This window comes from Carcharhinus amblyrhynchos, chromosome 1 (genome assembly GCF_965287045.1).
Source record: "Carcharhinus amblyrhynchos chromosome 1, sCarAmb.v2.hapA, whole genome shotgun sequence".
Taxonomy (NCBI): domain Eukaryota; kingdom Metazoa; phylum Chordata; class Chondrichthyes; order Carcharhiniformes; family Carcharhinidae; genus Carcharhinus; species Carcharhinus amblyrhynchos.
This window is the reverse complement of record NC_137324.1, coordinates 78,322,994-78,346,373: the sequence shown is the minus strand read 5'-3', so window position 1 is coordinate 78,346,373 and position 23,380 is coordinate 78,322,994. Positions and strand designations below refer to the sequence as shown.

Sequence of the window (23,380 nt, the reverse complement as noted above, 5' to 3'; positions counted from 1 at the left end):
GAAAATGCATACTGCTTGTATTTCTTTGCCAGAAATGTACAAATTATGGATTAAGCTAACAAGTGTGATAATGCTAACTGTTATGTAGTTTAGCTTGATTGCAAATTTAAGCTGTACGTCCAAGCTAGAAACAAGGTTATTGTATAGTTATCTTGTGGCTGTGTGAGGGGTGGAGAGATGAGCGAGCAAAGTGTCTAACTTGCTGCAATTATCTGTTCTGCCAGCCACACTCTAGTTTTTGACATTTCCCCCCCACCCCACTCCCACTTTCTGCTCCCATCCTTTTGTTTTTTTACATGCTTCTGCAGCATTTGTCTTTATCTCTGTCTGGCCTAAACTTTGCTTTGTCTCCAATGCTTTAGTCCCACACTCTGTTCCTCACTTTCTCTTTATCTCCTTCCTGTGTATATCAAGCATAACCTGAATGTTCTTTCAGTCTGTAATTTCTTCATCTTTTTGTCTCATCCTTAAATATATGTCTTGCTACCCAGTTTCTTCCTTGGGAACATGTTGCAGATATGATGTCCCTCTCCCTCTCTGATTTCAAAGCTATGACTTCACTTAGTGTTGGACTGAAACGCTAAAAGAATCTGCCAACTTCAGAAATATTTTGTGAATCGAACCTCAGATTCTCTGACCTGACCTGGTCTGGGCCAGGGTGGGGGGAAATCTGTTCTGTGGCTCCTCTTATCACTCTCTCATCTTTTACTCTCTGTCTTTTTTACTGGGTGCAACACTCTAACTGACCCACAAAATAATTTGTATAGGTTTAGCATTACCATTTATTTAAACATTTTTCAGTTTTCTTTTTATTAAATTTTATCCCCTTGTCCTTCTACTTTTAAACATTTGCGTATCTTGATGCTGGATTTTTCTATTTTCCCAGCTTTAGTCATTTTGTGTATGTGTATGTGTATATCTCCCTTTCCCCTCAAGTTATTGTCTAAGAAACATTTTAATTTTTCATGTTATACTGTTTATAATCCACCATAAGTCACTTGAATTTGTCTTGATCAACCAACTAGTTAAAACCAGTTCCAGGGCCATGTAAGTTGTGCCGATAAAAACAGAGGCCTCAGAGCGTTGCTTTGCCTATGCAGTGAGTGCTGTTTGACTAAGAGGAGTGCTTTTGGAGTTGGGTGAACACAGGGAGTCAGGTGAAACAGGCAGCAGAGGCTACAAGGGAGAGTGCTGATTGGTAAGTTTTTTTTTCCTTTTTGCTCTTGGCATTGCAGTTATTATTGTACACTACAATAGTGTTTCTGCAGTTTATAGTTTGAAAAGGCTATATTCAGTAGTAACAAGGAACAGGAAAGAAGGCCCTAGAAAATTGGATATAATCTGAAACAAAACATCTTTCAAAAGTTTAAATTAAAGGGGTAGGATATGACAGGAGAGCTCCAAGCCGTGGGTTGCTCTTCTTGCTCCATGTGGCAGGCTGGGGACAGTTCCAGTCCCCTGGGTCAGCGTGTGTGCAGGAAGTGTCTCCAGCTACAGCTCCTGGAAGCTTGAGTTTCAGAGCTTGAGCTGTGGCTGGAGACACTGTGGAGCATCAGTGAATCAGAGTATTGTGGATAGCATGTATAAAGAGGTGGTCCCACCGCAGGCTCAAACTCCGGAGGCAGGAAGGAAAATGGTGACCAGCAGACAGAGCAAGAAATGGGCAGGTAGTGCAGGAATCTCTTGTGATCATTCCCCTGCAGAACAGATATACGGCTTTGGATACCGTTGAGGGGAATGACCTGTCTAGGGAAAGCAGCAGCTGCCAAACTTACTACACTACCGTTGTTTTTGCTGCAGAGGGAAGGGGTAAAAAGTGTGCCAATGCAATAATTATAGGGGATTCAATTGTAAGGGGAATAGACAGGTGTTTCTGTTGCCGCAAAGGAGACTCCAGGGTGGTATGTTGCCTCCCTGGGATGTCTGAGCGGCTGCAGGACATGCTGAAGGGGGCAAACAGCCTATGGTCATAGTACACGTTGGTACAAATGATATAGGTAAAAAAAGGGCTGCAGTCTTAAAAAGCAGAATATCTGGAGCTAGGAAGAAAGTTAAGAAACCAGACCTCAAAGGTAGTGATCTCGGGATTACTACTGGTGCCGTGTGCTAGTCAGAGTAGAAATGACAGGATATATCGGATAAATACGTGGCTGAAGAGATGGTGTCGGGGGAGGGTTTCAGATTTGTGGGACATTGGGACTAGTTCTGGGGGAGGCGTGACCTGTACAAATTGGATGGGTTCACCTGGGCAGGACTGGACTGATGTCCATGAGGGAGTGTTTGCTAGAGTAGTTGGGGAGGGTTTAAACTAATATGCCAGGGGGTGGGAACCTGTGTAAGGAGTTTGAGAAGGAGGGAGCAAGGACAAAATGTGGAGAGAATGTTCCAGCTACATCAAAAATCAGGAAAAAAAGTTAAAAGGAAAGAGAACTCAGGAGATGTTGTTAATGGAAGTTAGAATTCAAAAAGGTGGTACAAAAACTAGCATAAGGGCTCATAGCTTTTGGACAACCCTACAGCAGACAGATCAGAAAGAAGAACAGCCTTAGTTGCCAGAGCGCTTGTAAGATACAACACTGATGTTGCAGCCCTGAGTGAAACTTGTCTTGCCAACATAGGTCAGTTGGCTGAAACTAGAGATGGATATGCTTTTTTCTGGAGCAGTCGTGGCAGCAATGAGCATCATGATGCTGGAGTTGGATTCGCCGTCAGCAGTCACCTTGTTCAGAAACTTATCTGAATGCTCATAGCATTCAAAACAGGGTAAATGAGTTGACAGCACAAATCATTGCGAACGTGTATGATTTGGTGGCCACTACAAAAATATGGTTGCAGGATAGTCACAACTAGGAGTTAAATATCCAGGGGTATCAGACTGTTCGGAGGGACCGACAGGAAGGTGAGGGTGGTGGTGTACCTCTGATATTTAAGGATGACATCAAGGTCGTAGTGAGAGGTGACATAGGTTCCATGAAAAAAAAGGTTGAATCCATTGGGTGGAAATTAGAAATAGTAAGGAGAAAAAGTCACTGATGGGCATGGTGTATAGGCCACCAAATAGTGACATCATGGTGGGGCGAGAAATAAACAAAGTAATAACTGATGCATGTAAAAATGGTATAGCAATTATCATGAGGGATTTTAATCTAAATATAATTGTTCAAAGCAGCTTGAGGAGGAGTTCATAGAATGTATCCGTGATACCTTCCTTGAACTGTATATAATGGAACCTACGAGGGAGCAAGCTATCCTAGATTTGGCCCTGTATAATGATTAATGATCTTGCAGTTAGGGATCCTCTCAGAAGAAGTGATCACAGTATGGTTGAATTTAAAATACAGATGGAGCGTGAGAAGGTAAAATCCAGTCATTGCGTCTAGTTCTTCGTAGAACTTGTCTTTCATCTCGTCTGGGTTGTTCATTGTGGGGGCGTAGGTGCTGATCAGGGTGGCTTGACTTCTCTTCTGTAGCGGAAGCTGTATTGTCATAAGCCGGTCGTTTACACCCTTGGGTAGACTGTCAAGTTTCTGAACAAGGTGACTGCTGACAGCGAGTCCAACTCCAGCATCATGACGCTCATTGCTGCCACGACTGCTCCAGAAAAAAGCATATCCATCTCTAGTTTCAGCCAACTGACCTATGTTGGCAAGACAAGTTTCACTCAGGGCTGCAACATCAGTGTTGTATCTTACAAGCGCCCTGGCAACTAAGGCTGTTCTTCTCTCTGGTCTGTCTGCTGTAGGGTTGTCCAAAAGCATGTGCATGTTCCAAATGCCAATGGTGAGCGGTGTCACCTTCTGTTTTATTTTGTTTATTCAATTACAAGATGGGAGTCTTGCCAGCTGTGGTAAACTGGCCAGGGTGTAGTGAAGCAGGCAATGTTTAGGGCACCTTTTCTAGCCCCTTCCTCATTCTATGGAAGTGAGCAGTGCGTTCCTGAAGAGGACTGCTCAGTCGCCCAAGTAGACGCCGAGTTTCACTGCTGCCTCGGTCAGCGGAAAACGACCATTAGATCTGAGCCGCCTGTGTGCAGGTCCGTGACTACAACTCCCAGTGTATCGCACCTGCTGCTTCGTCGCTCACCCATCGCCATAGGTCTTCAGGGGTTGAACAGGACGATGATGGTGATCGTGTTGAGACCAGTGCTTGACTTGAATTAAAGTGAGGGAGAGTTGCACAGCGTCAGCCTCACTGTCTTCCCAATTCCCATCTGGATCCAGAGGCAAGACAAGAGTCAAGACGGCTCCAGCCAGTAGGAATAATATCAAAATGGACTATTAGTTAAATGGTAAAAAATAGCAGTATGCTGCTGTGCAGAGGGACTTGAATGTCCTCGTGCAAGAATTGCAAAAAGTTGGTTTGCAGGTGCAGCAGATAATTAAAAGGCAAATGGAATTTTGTCCTTCATTGCTAGAGGGATGGAGTTTAAAAACAGTGAGGTTACGTTGCAGCTGGACAAGTGTGACCTCGGCTGGACAGGTGTGACCTCACCTGCACCTTAGAGTACTGTGTACAGTTTTGGTCTCCTTACTTGAGAAAGGAGATACTGGCACTGGAGGCGATGCAGAGGAGATTCACTATGCTGATTCTGGAGTGAGAGGGTTGGCTTATGAGGAGAGATGGAGTAGACTGGGGCTATACTCACTGAAATTCAGAAGAATGAGGGGAGATCTTATAGAAACATATAAGATTATGAAGGGAATAGATAAGGTAGAAGCAGGGAAGTTGTTTCCACTGGCAGGTGAAACTAGAACTAGAGGACATAGCCTCAAAATAAGGGGAAGCAGGTTTAGGACTGAGTTGAGGAGGAACTTCTTCACACACAGGGTTGTGAATCTGTGGAATTCCCTGCCCAGTGCTACCTCGTTGAATGTTTTTAAGGCAAGGATAAATAAATTTTTGAACAGTAAAGGAATTAAGGGTTATAGTCAGCGATCGTGTTAGTGGAGCTGAGTCCACGAAAAGATCAGTCATGATCTTATTGAATGGTGGAGCAGGCTCGAGGGGCCACATGGCCTACTCCTGCTCCTAGTTCTTACGTTCTGCTCCTATTTTGATGGTACTCTCTATTTATGATCCAAATTTAAATATGAAAATCTTGTCTGTGCACTTTGTCAACACTTTCCATTGTATATTTCAGTGTATGCTGTCACTGCTGGAAAGATGTAATTATTACATGACCAGTTTGCAACAATAATTTTTATTGTAAATATGGACAGTTATTCATGGAGGTAGTCAAAATCAGGACAGAATATATAATTGTAAAATCAGGACCAAGTTACATCTTGCTTTGGTGTAAGTATTTCCTCCCTCGAGCTCTGTCTCTAACCTTGTATCAACGATGCTTGGTTTTGGACTGTCTGTATGCTGGTTCTAGCACTGGTTCCTGAGGATCACCCCTGTTACATCACATCAGTCCAAAAACATATTAGTCACTGTCTTATTTTCTGTCGTTTGGCCATCAACAGTGCTTACATATAGTACTTTTGAATTCTTTCTGAAAATCTCTATATGCAACTATTACTTATCAATTTATTGAGTTCTTCAATTCAGTAGATCTGATTTGCTGGATAAACTTGTTAAACAAATTAGTAAATGAGTGTTAATGTGAGTAATAATGCATTTTGGAAGGCCTAATTATAGATAGGAACTTTACAGTAAGTAACAGAATCCTTAAGAGTATTGATAGGCAGCTGGTTATACAAGTACACAGGTCACTAAAAGTGACAACGTAGGTGGAAAAGGTAGTCAAGAAAGCATATGTCACGCTTGCCTTCATTGGTCGGGGCATTGAGTTTAAAAATTGGCAAGTCATGTTGCAGCTTTATAGAACCTTACTTAGGCCACACTTGGAATATGGTGTTCAATTGTGGTCGCTACGCTACCAGAAAGATGTGAAGGTTTTGGAGAGGGTACAGAAACGGAGGACATTAGATATGAGGAGAAGTTGGTGAAACTTTGTTTGTTCTGACTAGAACGGCAGACATTGAGGGGTGACCTGATAGAAGTCTACAAGATTAAGAGAGGTGTGGACAGAGTGGATAGTCAGAAGTTTTTTCCCAGGTGGAAGAGTCATTTACTAGGGGGCATAGGTTTAAGTTGCAAGAGACAAGCTTTAAAGGAGATGTATGAGGCTAGCTTTTTTACACAGAGGATGGTGGGTGCTTGGAACTCGCTGCTGGCGGAAGGAGTGGAAGCAGATACAATAGTGACTTCTAAGGAGCGTCTGGACAAATCCATGAATAGGATGGGAATAAAGGGGGATGGTCCGCAGAAGGGTAGGGGGTTTTAGTTCAGCTGGGCAACATGGTCGGTGCAGGCTTGGAGGCCAAAGGGCCTGTTCCTGTGCTGTAATGTTCTTTGTTCTTTGTAATTTTATCTCGGGCTCCTAGAAGCTAGTCCATATAGGATGGCTTGTTTATAGTTTACCAGGATGTTGCCTGGTATGGAAGGACTGGGGTATGAGGAAAGATTGAAGAAATTGGGGCTCTTTTCCCTTGAAAGATGCCGACTGAGGGGGGATCTAATAGAGGTATATAAGATTATGAAGGGTATGGATAGAGTAAACAGAGGTAAGCTATTTCCTATAACAGAGTCACGTAGGACAAGGGGCCATGGACTTAAGGTGAGGGGGGAGCAGTACAACACAGATATTAGAGGGAGGTTTTTCACACAGAGGGTAGTGGGGGTATGGAATGCTCTGCCAAGTAAGGTGGTGGAAGCAAACACGCTAGAGTCCTTTAAGAGTAACTTAGACAGGCACATGACTGAGTTGGAGATGGGTGGATATAGGAGAACCTTTAATTAAGGGTTATTAGCATTGGGGTGTCCCTAGAAATGTAAATGGGTATAGTATGATAATGTTTATCTCTTTTCATTCACAGGCTAAGTCGGTCCACCTCGTGTCCAATGAGGGGCATACACGCGATGGGTCGTACTGGGGCTGCTCTTGGTTGTTCGAGATTGGCCTAGTGCTTCATGTCGTTAGTGTGTGCCTAAACTGGACAAGGCACTGGGCAAGACGACAGCTCAGTGACTATCGCTGATTGCTGTGCAGACACATAGATTTGGGCCGGTGTCTGTGGGAGTTTGCGCATTCTCCCCGTGCTTGCGTGGGTTTTCTCCGGGTGCTCCGGTTTCCTCCTACACCCCAAAGGTGTGCTGTTAGGCTGATTGGCAGGAATAAATTGTCCCTAAATCAGTTTTCCCTCAATCTGGATGGCCACAAAACATTAGATAGGGGTCATGGGTAGAGAGGTGGTGTTGAGATGGCAGCGTGGGCTCATTGGGCCGAAGGGCCTGTTTCCCAGGCTGATTTTGTTCTTTGTTCTTTAGTTATCTGTATGTTTCCATTCTGTTTTCCTGAACAAATTTCATTGGAAACCATGAAGCCCCTGGCAAGTTCACCCAAGGATATTTTTTAAAATTGCCCCTGAGAGCTTCTGCTTTTTTCCTACGTCTTTTTGCAGATTTCCAGAATGCCTGTCATGAGGGCCTGATACTTTTCCGTTTTAAGTTCCACCTTTTATTGCTAATCTGTAACAAAATCATACCGAAAATACTCAGCAGTGCTGCAAGTATCTGTGAAGAAAGAAACAATTAACATGTCACATTTGTGACTGTTCATCAGAACTGGGAATAAGTTAGAAATTGGAGAGCATGTGAAAAGGAACAATCTCTCCGAATGCTGGGAGGGGAAAACATATTTGGTCATGGCATTGTGCTGGAGATGGTAGAAATGGCAGCGGGTCATCTACTGAATGGAAAGGCTGGTGAGGTGGAAGGTCAAGACTAGGGAAGCACTATCATGGTTCTCGGAGTGAGGGGAAGGAGTGAGAGCAGAAATGTGTGAAATAAAACTGATGTGGTCAAGGGCCTTGTCCTCCGCAGTCAAAATCCTCAGTTAAGGAACAGGTAAGACGTATCAGAAGCACTAATATGTAAGGTTACATTTTCCAAACAGATGGAATGATAATACTGGGGTGAATGAACTATTAGTCCTTACAGAAAGTCAGATGTGAAGGAAGTATAGTCAAAGAGGCACAGAGTGTCACTAGGCTTATCGTGAATACTGGATGATGGAAAAGAAGTCAAAGAAGGAAGGAACCAGATATGGATCATGTGAAGGCAAAAATAAGGTGGAAATTGAAAGCAAAGTTGATGAAATTTTCCAGTTTGGGATGAAAGCTGGAGATGGCACTGATGCATAAGGACTTGGGGAGGGGACCTGAACATGACAGGAACAAGGAATGTTCCATATATTTTATAAAAAGTCTGACAGCTACGCAAAGCAACATCCTTTTATTTAAGGATGTGAGTGAATTTGAAGGAACAGTTGTAAATATGAGAACAAGTTCAGACATGCGGAATGGGGCTTGAAAAATGGGGATTGCTTCCGTCCAAGAAAGAAGCTTCGAGATCTTGGACAATCTTGATGAGAGATCAAGGGGCGCCTGTGGTGAAAACCTGTCTTTTAAAAGTTCCATACTCTTGTGTGCTCTGATTCCTTCCATCATATCTATCCTCTGAAAATGGAGAGAAAATGTTCTTGCTATCTATTTCTTCATTGTCCATGTAATTTCCCCCTTTTTTGGTCCTAATTAGCTTTATCCTTTTTGTTAACAATTTTACTTTAACAGATAACTTGCCATTTTTCTCCTGCTTTGTCATTCTAATTTTTTTAAACTCCCACTTTATTTTATATATTTTTGGCAATGTTTGTATCTACCTTAAATTTGCTGCATAGCGCTTCAAGTCTTACTTTCTCAACTCATCAAAGCAAGTGCAACTTTTTCTATGCTCCTTTAGTATGAATATTCTGATTCATGCCCCAATAATTTCCCGATTGAAAGTTATCCGTCATTTCCCTGCTTTTGTATCTTCAGTTTTCTCTATACTAGCTTATTTCCTTTTCCAATCTAGGGCCTTATCTTTTGAGAGTTCTTTCCAATTGTTACATTGCAGCAAATTATTTTGCTGTTTGAGTTCTTTACCACTGCATTCCAGAGTAAACATCCTGATCTAGGAAACAGTCCTAGAATGGTTGAAGCCCTTCTTCTGTTGCTGCATTCGTTATTTTATCCCAGTCTATCTTGAGTTAATTAAATCACTCCAAGCCCTGTTATTTATGCATATTTCTTCAATTTGTCTGTCTGCTGCACCTTCTATCTTCTTTCATCTTATCAACTGCTTCAATTACTTTCAACTGTTTCACAATTCCCTCTATCTACTTTGAAGAATTACAAGGAATGTTTTTTGATAACCGTCTGCTCAGGCAAAGTCCACCTAACTTTGTTCTCATGTGTTAGCCGCGGTTCAGTTGGTAGGACGCTTGCCTCTTAAGTCTCAAGATTCCGCATTCAAGTCCCTCTTTGGGGTTTTAAGCACAAAAATCAAGGCTGACACCTGTACTGCACTGTGGGAAGTGCTGTCTTTCAGATATCACAGCACTTACAATCAAAGCCACATCTGCCTACTTGAGTGAAAGATCCCATGGCACTATTTACTAAGAAGAATGACTGAGTTGTCTTTGGCCAATATTATTCCTCAATCCGTATCTCTCAAATAAAATCTCACTGCAGGGTTTGTGCGATTTTGCTAAGTACAAACTAACTGCTGTGTTCCCTACAGTACAATAGTTTCTACACTTCAAAGGTACTTCATTGACTAAAGCTCCGAGAGACTTCGGTGCTTATGAAAATGCAAGCTTTTTTACATGGATGCGAGTCTTTTTCTTTCTTCCTGTATCACTTCTGTTGCTTGAAAGTGAATTGTGGCATACTTAATGGCAACTAACTGTTAGACTCTGCACCTCCTAACCTGATATGAAAGCTGCTCAAAAATAAGATCAACAGATTCTAGGCAAAATAAATCATGAGACCTTTGGAGAGGGTGAGAATATTAACATGAGAAATTCAGCCATGATGCAATGAAGGGGCTGTATAACATACTCCTACTTTTATGTTAATTGCAGGATTTCTGCTAAACTTTTAGTTGTTATATCCGAATTGACACATTTGTGCATTTGGGGAACAGGACATGCATCAGATCCTGTTCAGCAGAAAACATTTTTTGCATAGTTTCCACCCTGTACACGTTTTAAACTACTTTTGTTAGCTAATTGTCAAAAATCACCATCAATCGCTCAAATTATTGAGCCACTGCCAGTCTCAATTTAAAAAAAAATCTGATTCTAAAGATCCAAAATTCAGATGATTTTGAAGGATACAGATTACAGGTATATTTTTTAAATAACCCTGAAGAGCTGTTTATTTTAAAAGTTTACATGATCAGTTCTGTTTGTGGATGTGACTGAAGTGAACTTCATGTTCTTAAGTTGGGGGAGGAACAGAAGAAAAGGACAATGAAAGCATCACTGGTTTGAAATAGGGTGTCAGTCTTATATTTCATTCTTTGTTGCAGTTCTTTTTGGCTATGCTACTACAATAATCCCCCGGAAATATACGTATTATGTATCAACGGCACTATTTGCAATATTTGGCTTCCGGATGCTTTGGGAAGGCTTGAAGATGAGTCCTGATGAAGGTCAGGAAGAACTGGAAGAAGTGCAAGCAGAAATCAAAAAGAAAGATGAAGCTGTATGTATGACAAGGTGTTCTCTCTCTCTGTCTCTCTCTCATACGGATTCTCAAGTATAATACACAAATTGTACTCATGTCTCAATCTGATTTGGGTCTCAACCGGTATCTTAGCTACAATTTGAATAGGTTTGAGATTACTGGAAATGTTAAGTAAAATTTAACAAGTTGGAAATACTCAGGTCGGGCAGTATTTGTGCAGAGGAAAATACTTTGTTTTGAAAAAGATCATTGACCTGAGTTATTACCTTTGCTTCATTCTCCACAAATCTGCCTGAAAAATTTATCCCCTCATTTTGTTGTCGCGCACTTGTTTAAGTGAACAAACCCTTGAATTTTTTTGGTGAGTCTGACCATGTAACTTAGATTGGCCACATTGTGTATGGAAAGTTTGGGGTTGCTGCTTGTCACAGCTTACAAAATCCTGCTGAGTATTTCCAGCTTTCTGCTTTTGTTTGGGAGATTTTCTTTGGGTGAGAGTGGGAGGTACAGCAGAAAGAGGTGTGTTTTTCTTTTTGCATGGTTGCATAATGAGCTTTAAGGGATCTTTATGGTTGAGGAACAGAGAACTATTGTTCTAGAACTGTTTATTCTAAATCCTTTAAATCGATTTGAAATAGCCCCAATTATGGTTTCACCCAAAGGCACTGTCAGTTTTAGTGTGTGAAAAGAATACAAGAATAAGTCTTGCCATGTTTATGTGACAACACCTGGAGTAGCGTGCACAGATTTGGTCTACATATCAAAAGAAGGACGTACTTGCCTTGGAAGTGGCACATGAAGGTTCATTAGGTTGGTTCATTGGACAGCAGAGATAACCTGGACGATGAGTTCATAGTGTATTTGGGACAGTTTCTTAGCACAGTACATACTAATGCCAACCAGGGAGCAGGCTATTCTAGATATTGTAACATTCAATGAGGTAGGATTAATCAATAACCCAGTAGTAACGAAGCTTCAATTTGACAGTGTTCACAACCTGATTGAACCTCAAGCTCAGTTTGAGAGAGCATGGTGGCACACTGGTTATCACTGCTGCCTCACAGCATCAGTGAGCTGGGTTCAATTCCAACCTCAGGTGACTGTGTGGAGTTTGCATATTCTCCCTGTGTCTGCATGTGTTTCCTCCCACAGTCCAAAGATGTGCAGGTTAGGTGAATTGAAGCGAAAGTCTGCAAGGTAAGTGAGTGAGCTAAGATTTTGGTATTTAATGTGGGAGAATGTGAACTTGTCCACTTTGGCAGGTGAACTAGAAAAGCAGCATTTTTTTTTAAATTGAGAGAGATTGCAGAACTCTTGAGGTGTCCTGCTGCTTGACTCACCAATGTTACTGCATAGATAAAATAAGTAATTAGGCAGGCAAGTGGAATATAGAGATACAGAGGTTTTACTGCAGCTGTAGAGAGTATTGGTGACACCACAACTAGAATACTGTGCAGGATTTGGGCATTGCTGAATAGGCCTAGTATTTGCTGCCTGTCTCAAATTGACCTTGAACTGAATGGCTTGCTGTCCCTTTCAGAGGGCAGTCAAGGGTTAGCCACATTCCTGTGGGGCTGGAGTCGCATGTAGGTCAGACCAAGTATGGATGACATTTTTTTCTTCCCTGAAAGACTTCAGTGAACCAGATGGGCTTTTACAATAATTGACAATGGTTTTATGGTCACCATTATTAATCTTTTGATTCTAGATTTGTATTGAATTCAAATTGCACAATCTGCAAAGTTTGGATTGAAACCTGTGCCCTGAGAGCATTTCTACGAGTTACTGGATTACTAGTTCAGTGACGATACCATTCGACTGCTGCCCTGCCTAATGAGGTTGAGGTAGAAGATCAGATGTAAACATATTGAGTGGCAGAGCAGGCATGAGCGATGGATGATCTATTCTTACTTCTCATGCTGTTTGAGGTGTCAGCACTCAACAATACATTTTCAAAGTTGAAAGCTCAAATTTCTCCAGGCATTTTAAGCATTAATAAATTTGATGGCATTGCTTATGTTCATGGACTTAATTACTAAGTGTTTGGAGCCATAGATTGGCTGTCAAATTATAGAAAGGACTTTCATTCTCATTCTGTTGAAAACTGAAATATTCCTTATGGGAGCACCTTAACAGGTTGTGAGTGTTACAACCTGGGACTAGAAAGAGATTCTCGCTCTTATTACTTGCAGTGGTGCTATCCTATGATGGCAAAGCCAGATGAAGGTGATGTTTTGTTTGAATGAAACACCAATATACAAGAAGTCTACAGTGGGAAGTGATTTTGATTGCAGAGACTACAACTGGAAGTCACTTGAAGTAGTTTGAGAACATCTAAATATGATTGTGATACTCGTGAGTATGAAGAGATCAGATGGAAAATCTGGTGAAGACAGTTGGGATTACGATTTAATTGGAAAAATAAGTAACTTTTATTTAGAAGCCTTTAATGTAATAAAATGTCACAAAGATGCTTCATAAGAGTGTTACAAAGCAAAAATCTGACCTGAAGCTGCATCATATATTTGGGCATATGACCAAAATCCTTAGTCAAAAGCTAGGTTGAGGAGTGCCTTAAAGGAAGGGAGGGTGAGAGGTTTCAGGACTGAATATTAGTGTTCTTAGGTCTTGGTAGTTGAAGGCATGATCAGAATAGGGAGCATTCAGTCATGTAGAAAGAAGCAAGTGAAATGCTGAAATTATTTTTTCCTGAATGATGGTACCAGCAGTGTGGCTTTATAGTCACTAAAGCAGCTTCCATCTTGCAATGTGATAGTTTGTGCCAAGGTGGTGAAATTTTGTGCTAAACATCATCTGGTGTGATTCGAGCACCCCAGTCTGGAATTGCAGTCTCTGCCACTTTTGCTGTTTTTTCTTGGCCCACTTCTCAACCAGCTGAGCTTTGGTTCCTGCTCACCTCTAATAGTGCCCTTTTAAAAGTCAGCCTACATTGCTTTTTCGTGCTTCGAAAGGAAAACAAAAGTTTGGCATGTGAAAGATGCAGCATTACATTCTAAGAATATAAGAGCATAAGAAATAGGAGCAGGAGTAGGCCATCTAGCCCTTCGAGCCTGCCCCGCAATTCAGTAAGATCATGGCTGATCTGAAGTGGACCAGTTCCACTTTCCCGTTCTCTTCCCATAACCCTTAATTCCCTTGTCTATCAAAAACCTATCTACCTCTGATTTAAATATATTTAGCGAGGTAGCCTCCACCACTTCAACGGGCAGAGAATTCCAGAGATTCACCACCCTTTGAGTGAAGAAGTTCCTCCTCAACACCGATCTAAACTGTCCCTTCCCCTTATCTTGAGGCTGTGCCCTCTAGTCCTGCTATCCTTTCTAAGTAGGAAGAACCTCTCTACCTCTACCCTATCCATCCCCTTCATTATCTTATACGTCTCTATAAGATCCTCCCTCATCCTTCTAAACGCCAACGAGTACAGACCTAGTCTGTTTAGTCTCTCTTCATTAGTCCAACCCCCTCATCTCCGGTATCAGCCTAGTGAACCTCCTCTGCACTCCCTCCAAGGCCAATATATCCTTGTGCAAGTGCGGCGACCAAAACTGCACACAGTACTCCAGCTGCAGCCTCACCAGTACCCTGTACAGTTGCAGCAAGACTTCCCTACTTTTATATTCTATCCCCCTCGCTATAAAGGCCAACATTCCATTCGCCTTCTTGATCACCTGCTGCACCTGCAGACTGGGTTTTTGCGACTCATGCACAAGGACCCCCAGGTCCCTCTGCACCGTAGCATGCTGCAGCTTTTCGCCTTTTAAATAATAATCCCTCCTACTATAATTTCTGCCTAAGTGGATAACCTCACACTTGCTAACATTATACTCCATCTGCCAGGTCCTCGCCCACTTGCTTAGCCTGTCCAGATCTCTCTGCAGACTTTCCACACCCTTCATGCAATCTGCTTTTCCACTCATCTTCGTGTCATCAGCAAATTTCGTCACCCTACACTCAGCCCCCTCCTCCAGATCATCTGTATAAATGGTAAATAGCTGAGGCCTCAGCACCGATCCCTGCGGCACTCCACTAGTCACCAACCACCAATCAGAATAGCACCCACTGATACCAACTCTCTGCTTCCTATTAGACAGCCAATCCTCTATACGCTATCCACACTTCTGCACTCTCTCATTGCCGCCTTTATGAGCGGTATGCTTTGTCTGTATAGCGTGCAAGAAACAATACTTTTCACTGTATACTAATACATGTGACAAATCAAATCAAATGTTTTCCTGATCTGTTAATGTAATTTTTCAATTAATGTGGTGGAAGTCAAACCCAACATTTCCAACAAAATTAGTGTTAGGCTGGGGAAATTCCCAGCCTAGGAAACAATTCTGAGCAATTGCTTTTAATGCCCAGTGAATGAATGAATATATACTTCGCTTGTTTTAGTCATGAAGGATTGTTGGAAATAGTGAACCACAGAAATGCAGGGATTCCAAATGGTGACACATTGGGTTGACTTCTGAATGGATTTTTGAAGCAGTGTGTTGCGCTGTTGCTCTCAAATGAGGTGCTACAAATAAACTAAACTAAAATAAGGAAGAATTCATGTTTGATATCAATGGTCTGTTTTCTCCTGTTTTAATTCATTGCATGAGCATGCTAATTAAAACAGCAAATAAAATGTAACTACTTTATGTTGTATTCATCAAAAGTAGCCTAAAATACATTGTCATTTTAGTAGTTTCTAATTTCAAATTTGCTTCATCTGCCTATTTTTATATGCATTTGAAATCTTAAAAATACACTGTTCATGTTTTCGTAATTAAAATGTTTCCTCTCTCTACTTAGCTTCAACGATCAAAGACTGTAAATGGTCCACAGGATATTGAGTCAGGATCATCAACACATCTGTCACAAAAGAGGCGCATGCCTTGTATTTCTCCAATTTTCATTCAGGCATTTACCCTCACGTTTTTGGCAGAATGGGGAGATCGATCACAACTAACAACAATTGTATTAGCTGCTAGGGAGGTGAGTTTTCATTTTTGCTTAATCTGGATACTGGCATATTTTTCTTTTCAGAGGCAGGAAGTGAGTTGGTTGAATTTTTGCCTTTCAAGAAGAGATTTGACAGGATTGTAGATCTATATCACTTTTTGAGCCAGTTGAACACCAAGGATTCAGCCTGCCTTGAAAGAGTAAAGGTTTGTTTATTAGTCACAAGTAAGGCTAACATTAACCCTGCAATGAAATTAGTGAAACTCCCCTAATCGCCATAGTCCGATACCTGTTCGGATCAATGCACCTAACCAGCACATCATTCAGAATGTGTGAGGAAACCAGAGCACCCAGAGGAAACCCATGCAGACATGGGGAGAACGTGCAAACTCCACATAGTGACCCAAGCCAGGAATAGAACCTGGGCACCTGGCACTGTGAAGCAGCAGTGCTAACCGCTGTGCTGCCCTAGAATTAGACTTTATCCCCATAAATCCTCACATTTACCATGACTGATCCACCTAACCTACGTATCTTTAAACTGTGGGAGAAAACCCATGCAGACACAGGGGGAAACATGCAAACTCTGCAGTCACCCAGAGCCGAAATTGAACTCGCATCCCTGGTGTTGTGAGGCAGCAGTGCTAACCACAGTGCCACCATGGTAACTAGCAACTAGGTAAAAAGTCAGATTATTTCACAAAGAGCTTTTTTAGTGTGTGAAAGTTGATCAATGGGTTCAAATAAAACTGTTCAGTATGTTAATTTACAAGCTAATTCAGTGAAATTATATATTTGCATTCTAATAGTTGAGACTTGAGCTATGGCCTGCAGGGTGACTGATCAAATGCAGGAAGGTGGGATTGGATTGGGTGGCTCTTTGTCAATTGGGCCAAATGGCCTCCATCTGTATTGTAAATTTTCTAGGATTCTGTGATCCTATTGTGCACTTTATCCCCACAGGATCCCTTTGGTGTTGCTGTAGGTGGAACATTAGGGCACTGTCTTTGTACTGGATTGGCAGTTATTGGAGGAAGGATGGTTGCCCAAAAAATCTCTGTTAGAACTGGTAAGAATTGAGACTGTTTTTATTTCTGAAATAAAACTACAGATTTAAATTGTCAAGTTATTACCTTAGACTTGATTTTCTCCATTCTGAGGGAAATAGGAACTCGATATAGAGTAGTAATTGGTAATACACGGCAAGCCAACCAGTGTATATCGAAAGAAAATTAACCTTTCAGGTCTGTGACCTTTCACCAGAAGCCATTAAAAGTTAGGAATGTTATGGACTTGTGAACAAGTGCAAAGGGCAAGGTGGGATGAATAGAATAGTGCGGAGGGAGGTCATTTGGCCCATTGAGTCTGCACCGACCACAATCCCACCTATGCCGTATCCCTTAATCCCACTTATTTACTTTGCTAGACCCCTAGACATAAAGGGGCAATTTACCATGGCCAATTAGGGAGAACATCATGGCAATACTGAGGGGATATATCCGAGGGTTCGCCCACTGGGTCTATATGGGTAGAACTGAGAAATAAGAAAGGAGAGATCACTTTAATAGGATTATAATACGGGCCCCCAAATAGTTGGGGGGAAATTGAGGAGAAACTATATAAGGAGATTACAAATAGCTGCAAGCAAAATAAGGTGGTAATGTAGGGAACTTTAACTTTCCCATAGCATTAAGGGCTTGGATGGAGAGATATTTGAGTGTATTAAGGAGAAATTTTTCATTCAGTATGTGGATGGCCCGATTAGAGAGAGGGCAAAACTTAACCTCCTCTTGGGAAGTAAGGAAGGGCGAGTGACAGAAGTGTTAGTGAGGGATCACTTTGGGACCAGTGACCATAATTCCATTAGTTTTAAGATAGCCATGGAGAATTATATGTCTGGCACCAAAGTTAAAATTCTAAGTTAGGGCAAAGCCAGTATTGATAATATTAGACAGGAACTTTCAAAAGTTAATTGGGGGAGTCTGTGGGAAGGCAAAAGGACGGCTGGTAAGTGGGAGACTTTCAAAAGCATGTTAACCAGGGTAAGCACATTCCTTTTAGAGTGAAGAACAAGGCTCGTCAAAAAAGGAGGAGGCATGTGACTTGCATAGACAGCTGAGATCAAGTGAATCCCTTGAAGACTATGGTGGGTGTTGGAGTAGAGTTAGGAGATAAATCAGGAGGGCAAAAAGGGGCCATGAGATTGCCTTACCTGCTAAAGCAAAGGAGAATCCAAAGAGCTTCTACAAATTCATAAAGGGCAAAATAGTAACTAGGGAAAGAGAAGGGCCTGTTAAAGATCAACAAAGTTATCTATGAGTGGAACCACAAGAGTTGGGTGAGATCCTAAAATGAGTTTTTCTCATTGATATTTATTGTTGAGGAAGGCGTGAATGTTAGGGAACTCGGGGAAATAAACAGTGATGTCTTGATGAGTGTACATATTATAGCAAAGGAGGTGTTGGAAGTCCTAAAGTGCATTAAGGTAGATAAATCCCAGGACCTGATGAAATGTATCCCAGGATGTTGTGGGAGGCCAGGGAGGAAATTGCAGGTCCCCAGCAGAAATATTTGAATCATCAACAGCCACAGATCGGGTGCCTGAAGGTTGGAGGGTGGCAAATGTTGTGCCTTTGTTTAAAAAGGACTGCAGGGAAAAGCCTGGGAACTACAGGCCGGTGATCTGTATATCTGTAGTGGGTACATTGTTAGATATTCTGAGAGGACCTACAGGTCTGTTAGATATTCTGGAAGGACCTACAGGCATTTAGAGATGCAAGAACAGATTAGGCACAGTCAGCATGGCTTTGAGAGTGGAAAATCATGTCTCTCAAATTTGATTGAGTTTTTTGAAGGGGTAACCAAGAAGGTAAATGAGGGCAGTGCAGTTGATGTTGTCTACCTGAACTTTAGCAAGGCCTTTGACAAGATACTGCATGATAGGCTGTTGCACAAGGTTAAATCTCATGGGATTCAGGGTGAGGTAGCCAATAGGATATAAATTGGCTTGATAACAGAAGATGGAGGGTGATTGTTGAGGGTTGTTTTTCAAACTGGAGGCTTGTAACCAGCGGTGTGCCTCAGTGATCGGTGTTGGGTCCACCACGTATTAATGATTTGGATAAGAATTTAGTAGACATAGTAAAGTTTGCAGACAGCACCAAGATTAGTGGCATAGTGGACAGTGGAGAAAGTTATCTAGGATTGCAACGGGATATTGATCAATTGAGCCAGGAGGCTGACGAATGGCAGATGGAGTTTAATTTAGATAAATGTGAGATCATGTATTTTGGAAAATCAAATCGGGGCAGTACCTACTCAGTTAATGGGAGGGTGTTGGAGAGAGTTATAGAATAAAGAGATCTAGGAATACAGGTTCATAGCTTCTTGAAAGTGGAGTCGTAGGTGGATAGGGTGGTGCAGAAGGCATTCTGTATGCTTGGTTTCATTGGTCAGAATATTGAATTCAGGAGTTGGAATGTCTTGTTGAAGTTGTGCAAGGCCACTCTTGGGATACTGTGTATAGTAGTGGTCAGCCTACTATAGAAAGGATATTATTAAACTAGAAAGAGTGCAGAAAAGGTTTACTAGGATGCTACTGGGACTTGATGGTTTGAGTTGTAAGGAGAAGCTGGATAGACTGGGACTTTTTCCTTGGAGCGTAGGATGTTTTGGGGGTGATCTTATAGCAGTCTCTAAAATAATGAGGAGATTAGATAAGGTAGATAGTCAATATGTTTTCCCAAAGGTAGGGGCGTCTAAAACTAGAAGGCATTGGTTTAAGATGAAAAGGGAGACAAAAAGAGAGTCCAGAGAGACAGTTTTTCACTGAAGGTGGTGAGTGTTTGGAACGAGCTGCCAGAAGTGGGTACAATTTTGTCTTTTAAAAAGTATTTAGACAGTTATATGGATAGGGTGGGTTTACACAAAGAACACAAAGAACGACACAGCACGGGAAACAGGCCCTTCGGCCCAACGAGCCCACGCCGCCGTCCCATTGTCTCAGTGACCTATTCATGATTTTAGTCTACGCCTAATGTGCGAGGATCGGGGAGGTCCAACATAGGGACAATTTGTTACCCAATCAATCAGCCTAAAAGCGCATCTTTGGGATGTGGGAGGAAACCGGAGCACCCGGAGGAAACCCACGCAACCACGGGGAGAACGCGCAAACTCCCACAGACACAGGCCCAAATCCATGTGTCCGCACAGCAACAGAGATAGTCTCTGAGCTGTCATGTTGCCCTCGAGATGGTCCAGTTTAAGCACACTAACGACATGAAGCAATAGGCAACTCCCGAAGCAACATCCAAGAGCAGCCCACTACAACCTGCCGCATGCATGCCCCTTGCTGGTCAACAAGGTGGACTTAAATGCCTGTGGAGACAAAAAATTCATTATTAAACAGGCAAAGACTGTAACATCCCTGAGGCAAAAACGGAATCCCAAGCCTACAATGTTTAGTAAGGCCTGCTATATCCCCCTATATGTAGACCGCTCATGTGGCTGTCTAAGTGACTCTTAAACAACCCTAGCGTGCCTGCTTCCACCACCTTACTCGGCAGTGCATTCCACACCCCCACTACCCTTTGCGTGAAAAACTGCCCTCTAATATTTGTCTTATACCTAGCCCCCCTCACCCTAAGCCCGTGACCCCTCGTTCTATCCATTTCTAATAGCGGAAAAAGCTTACCACCATTTACTCTATCTATCCCCTTCATAATCTTATAAACCTCTATTAGATCCGACGTCTCTCAAGGGAAAACAGCCCAAGTTCGTTCAATCTTTCCTCGTAAGACAGCCCTTCCATACCAGGCAGCATCCTGGTAAATCTCCTCTGCACTCTCTCCAGGATCTCTACATCCTTCCGGTAGTATGGCGACCAGAACTGGACGCAGTACTCCAAGTGAGGCCTAACCAACGTTCTATACAACTGCAACATCAGACTCCTACTCTTATATTCTATACCCCTTCCTATGAAGGCTAACATACCATACGCTTTCCTCATCACATTCTGCACCTGCACCGACACCTTCAGGGACTTGTGCACTTGCACCCCCAGGTCTCTCTGCGTATCTATACTCCGGATAGTTCTACCTTTTATCGTATAACTCCCCTCCACATTATTCCGGCCAAAGTGCATCACCTCGCATTTCTCCGGATTAAATTCCATTTGCCATCTATCTGCCCAATCTACCAGCCTGTCTATGTCCTGTTGCATTGCCAGGCACTGCTCCTCAGTACCCGCCAATCCAACCATCTTAGTGTCATCAGCAAATTTGCTGATCACACCACCTACCCCCTCTTCCAAGTCATTAATATATACTACAAATAGAAGAGGTCCTAGTACCGAGCCCTGCGGCACACCACTGGTGACAGACCTCCAATTGGAAAAGGAGCCTTCCACTACTACCCGCTGTCTCCTCCTCCCAAGCCAGTTCTCCACCCATCTACATACCTGGCCTTGTATCCCATGAGCCTTCACCTTTTCTATCAGCCTACCATGAGGGACCTTGTCAAACGCCTTACTGAAATCCATATAGACGACATCAACGGCTTGTCCTTCGTCAACCGTTTTTGTCACCTCTTCAAAAAATTCCACTAGATTCGTAAGGCACGACCTCCCTGTAACGAAGCCATGCTGCGTATCCCTGATCAGATTGCAGCGCTGCAGATGTTCAAACATCCTATCCTTGAGGATCCTCTCCATTAGCTTGCCTATAACTGAAGTCAAGCTCACCGGCCTATAATTCCCTGGGTTATCCCTCTGACCCTTTTTAAGAACATAAGAAATAGGAGCAGGAGTAGGCCATCTAGCCCTTCGAGCCTGCCCCGCCATTCAATAAGATCATGGCTGATCTGTTGTGGCTCAGTTCCACTTTCCCGCCCTCTCCCCATAACCCTTAATCCCCTCTCTTATCAAGAACCCATCAACCCGCTTCTTAAAAATATTTAGCGAGGCAGCCTCCACCACTTCAACGGGCAGAGAATTCCAGAAATTCACCACCCTTTGAGTGAAGAAGTTCCTCCTCAACTCCGTTCTAAACCGCCTCCCCTTTATCTTGAGGCTGTGCCCCCTAGTCCTACTGTCTTTTTTGAGCGGGAAGAGTCTCTCCACCTCTATCCTATCCATCCCATTCATCATCTTATACGTCTCAATGAGATCTCCCCTCATTCTTCTAAACTCTAACAAGTACAAGCCTAGTTTATTCAGCCTCTCCTCATAGCTCAATCCCCTCAACTCCGGTATCAGCCTAGTAAATCTCCTCTGCACTCCCTCCAGGGCCAAAATATCCTTGCGCAGGTGCGGCGCCCAAAACTGCACACAGTACTCCAGCTGCGGCCTCACCAATGCCCTATACAGCTGCAGCAAGACCTCCCTACTTTTATATTCAATCCCCCTCGCTATGAAGGCCAGCATCCCATTCGCCTTCCTGACCACCTGCTGCACCTGCAAGCTGGGTTTTTGCGAGTCATGCACAAGGACCCCGAGGTCCCTCTGCACCGTCGCCTGCTGCAGTTTTTCGCCACGTAAGTAATAGTCCTTCCTACCATTCTTCCTACCAAAGTGGACCACCTCACACTTGCCAATATTAAATTCCATTTGCCATTTCCTGGCCCATTCGCCCAGCCTATCTAGATCCTTCTGCAGACTCTCCACACCCTCCGCACAATTTGCCTTTCCCCCAATCTTGGTGTCATCAGCAAATTTCGACACCCTGCACTCGGTTCCCTCCTCCACAACGGTACTACATTTGCAATCCGCCAATCCTCTGGGACCTCACCTGTGTCCAAAGAAGAGACAAAGATTTGCGTCAGAGGCCCAGCAATTTCATCCCTCACCTCCCTTAGCAGCCTGGGATAGATGCCATCAGGCCCCGGAGATTTATCCGTCTTTATACTGTCTAAAAGTCCCAACACCTCTTCCCTCGTGATGACTATTTCCCTCAACGGATCCTCAAACTCCTCAAGCACAGCACCAGACATCAGGCCCCTCTCCTGCGTGAATACCGACGCAAAGCATTCATTCAAGATCTCCCCCATTCCCCCAGGCTCCAAGCATAGTTCCCCTCCTCTGTCCCTGAGAGGACCAATCTTCCCTCTAACCATCCTTTTGTTTCTAACATAGGAGTAAAATGCCTTAGGATTTTCCTTAATCCTACCCGCCAAAGCCATTTCGTGGCCCCTTTTTGCCTTTCTGATGCCCCTTTTAAGTTCTCTCCTACATTCTCTGTATTCCTCTAACGCTATCTCTGTCCTCAAATGCCTAGATCTAATGTACGCCTCCCTCTTCCTCATACAGGGGTATGGGCCAAATGCGGGCAAATGGGACTAGCTTAGTGGTTAAAAACTAAGGCATGGACAAGTTGGACCAAAGGGCCTGTTTCCACGCTGTAAATCTCTATGACTTTAATCAACCTAACCTGCGCATAGAACATAGAACACTACAGCACAAACAGGCCCTTCGGCCCACGAGTTGCGCCGATCACATCAACACCTATCTATAACCCCCAATCCCATAAAACCCCATATACTCATCCAGAAGTCTTTTAAAAGACCCCAGCGAGTTCGCCTCCACCACCACTGACGGCAGCCGATTCCATTCACTCACCACCCTCTGAGTGAAAAACTTACCCCTAACATCACTTCTGTACTTTCCTCCCCGCACCTTAAACCTGTGTCCTCTCGTAGCGACCATTTCAACCCAGGGAAATAGCCTCTGAGAATCCACCCTATCTATTCCTCTCAACATATTATAAACCTCTATCAGGTCGCCTCTCAACCTACGTCTCTCCAGGGAAAAGAGACCCAGTTCCCTCAACCTAACTTCA

General features: G+C 43.0%; 1 protein-coding gene across 1 annotated transcript in view; it reads left to right on the top strand.

Annotated features, from left to right (window-relative positions):
• tmem165 (transmembrane protein 165) overlaps nt 1–23,380 on the top strand; it is a 42,035-nt gene that overhangs the window by 12,677 nt on the left and 5,978 nt on the right. The window contains exons 3-5 of the mRNA XM_080187446.1: nt 10,423–10,598; nt 15,399–15,581; nt 16,512–16,617. Coding sequence (XP_080043572.1) covers nt 10,423–10,598; nt 15,399–15,581; nt 16,512–16,617 — 465 coding nt within the window. The remainder of the gene's footprint in view (nt 1–10,422; nt 10,599–15,398; nt 15,582–16,511; nt 16,618–23,380) is intronic.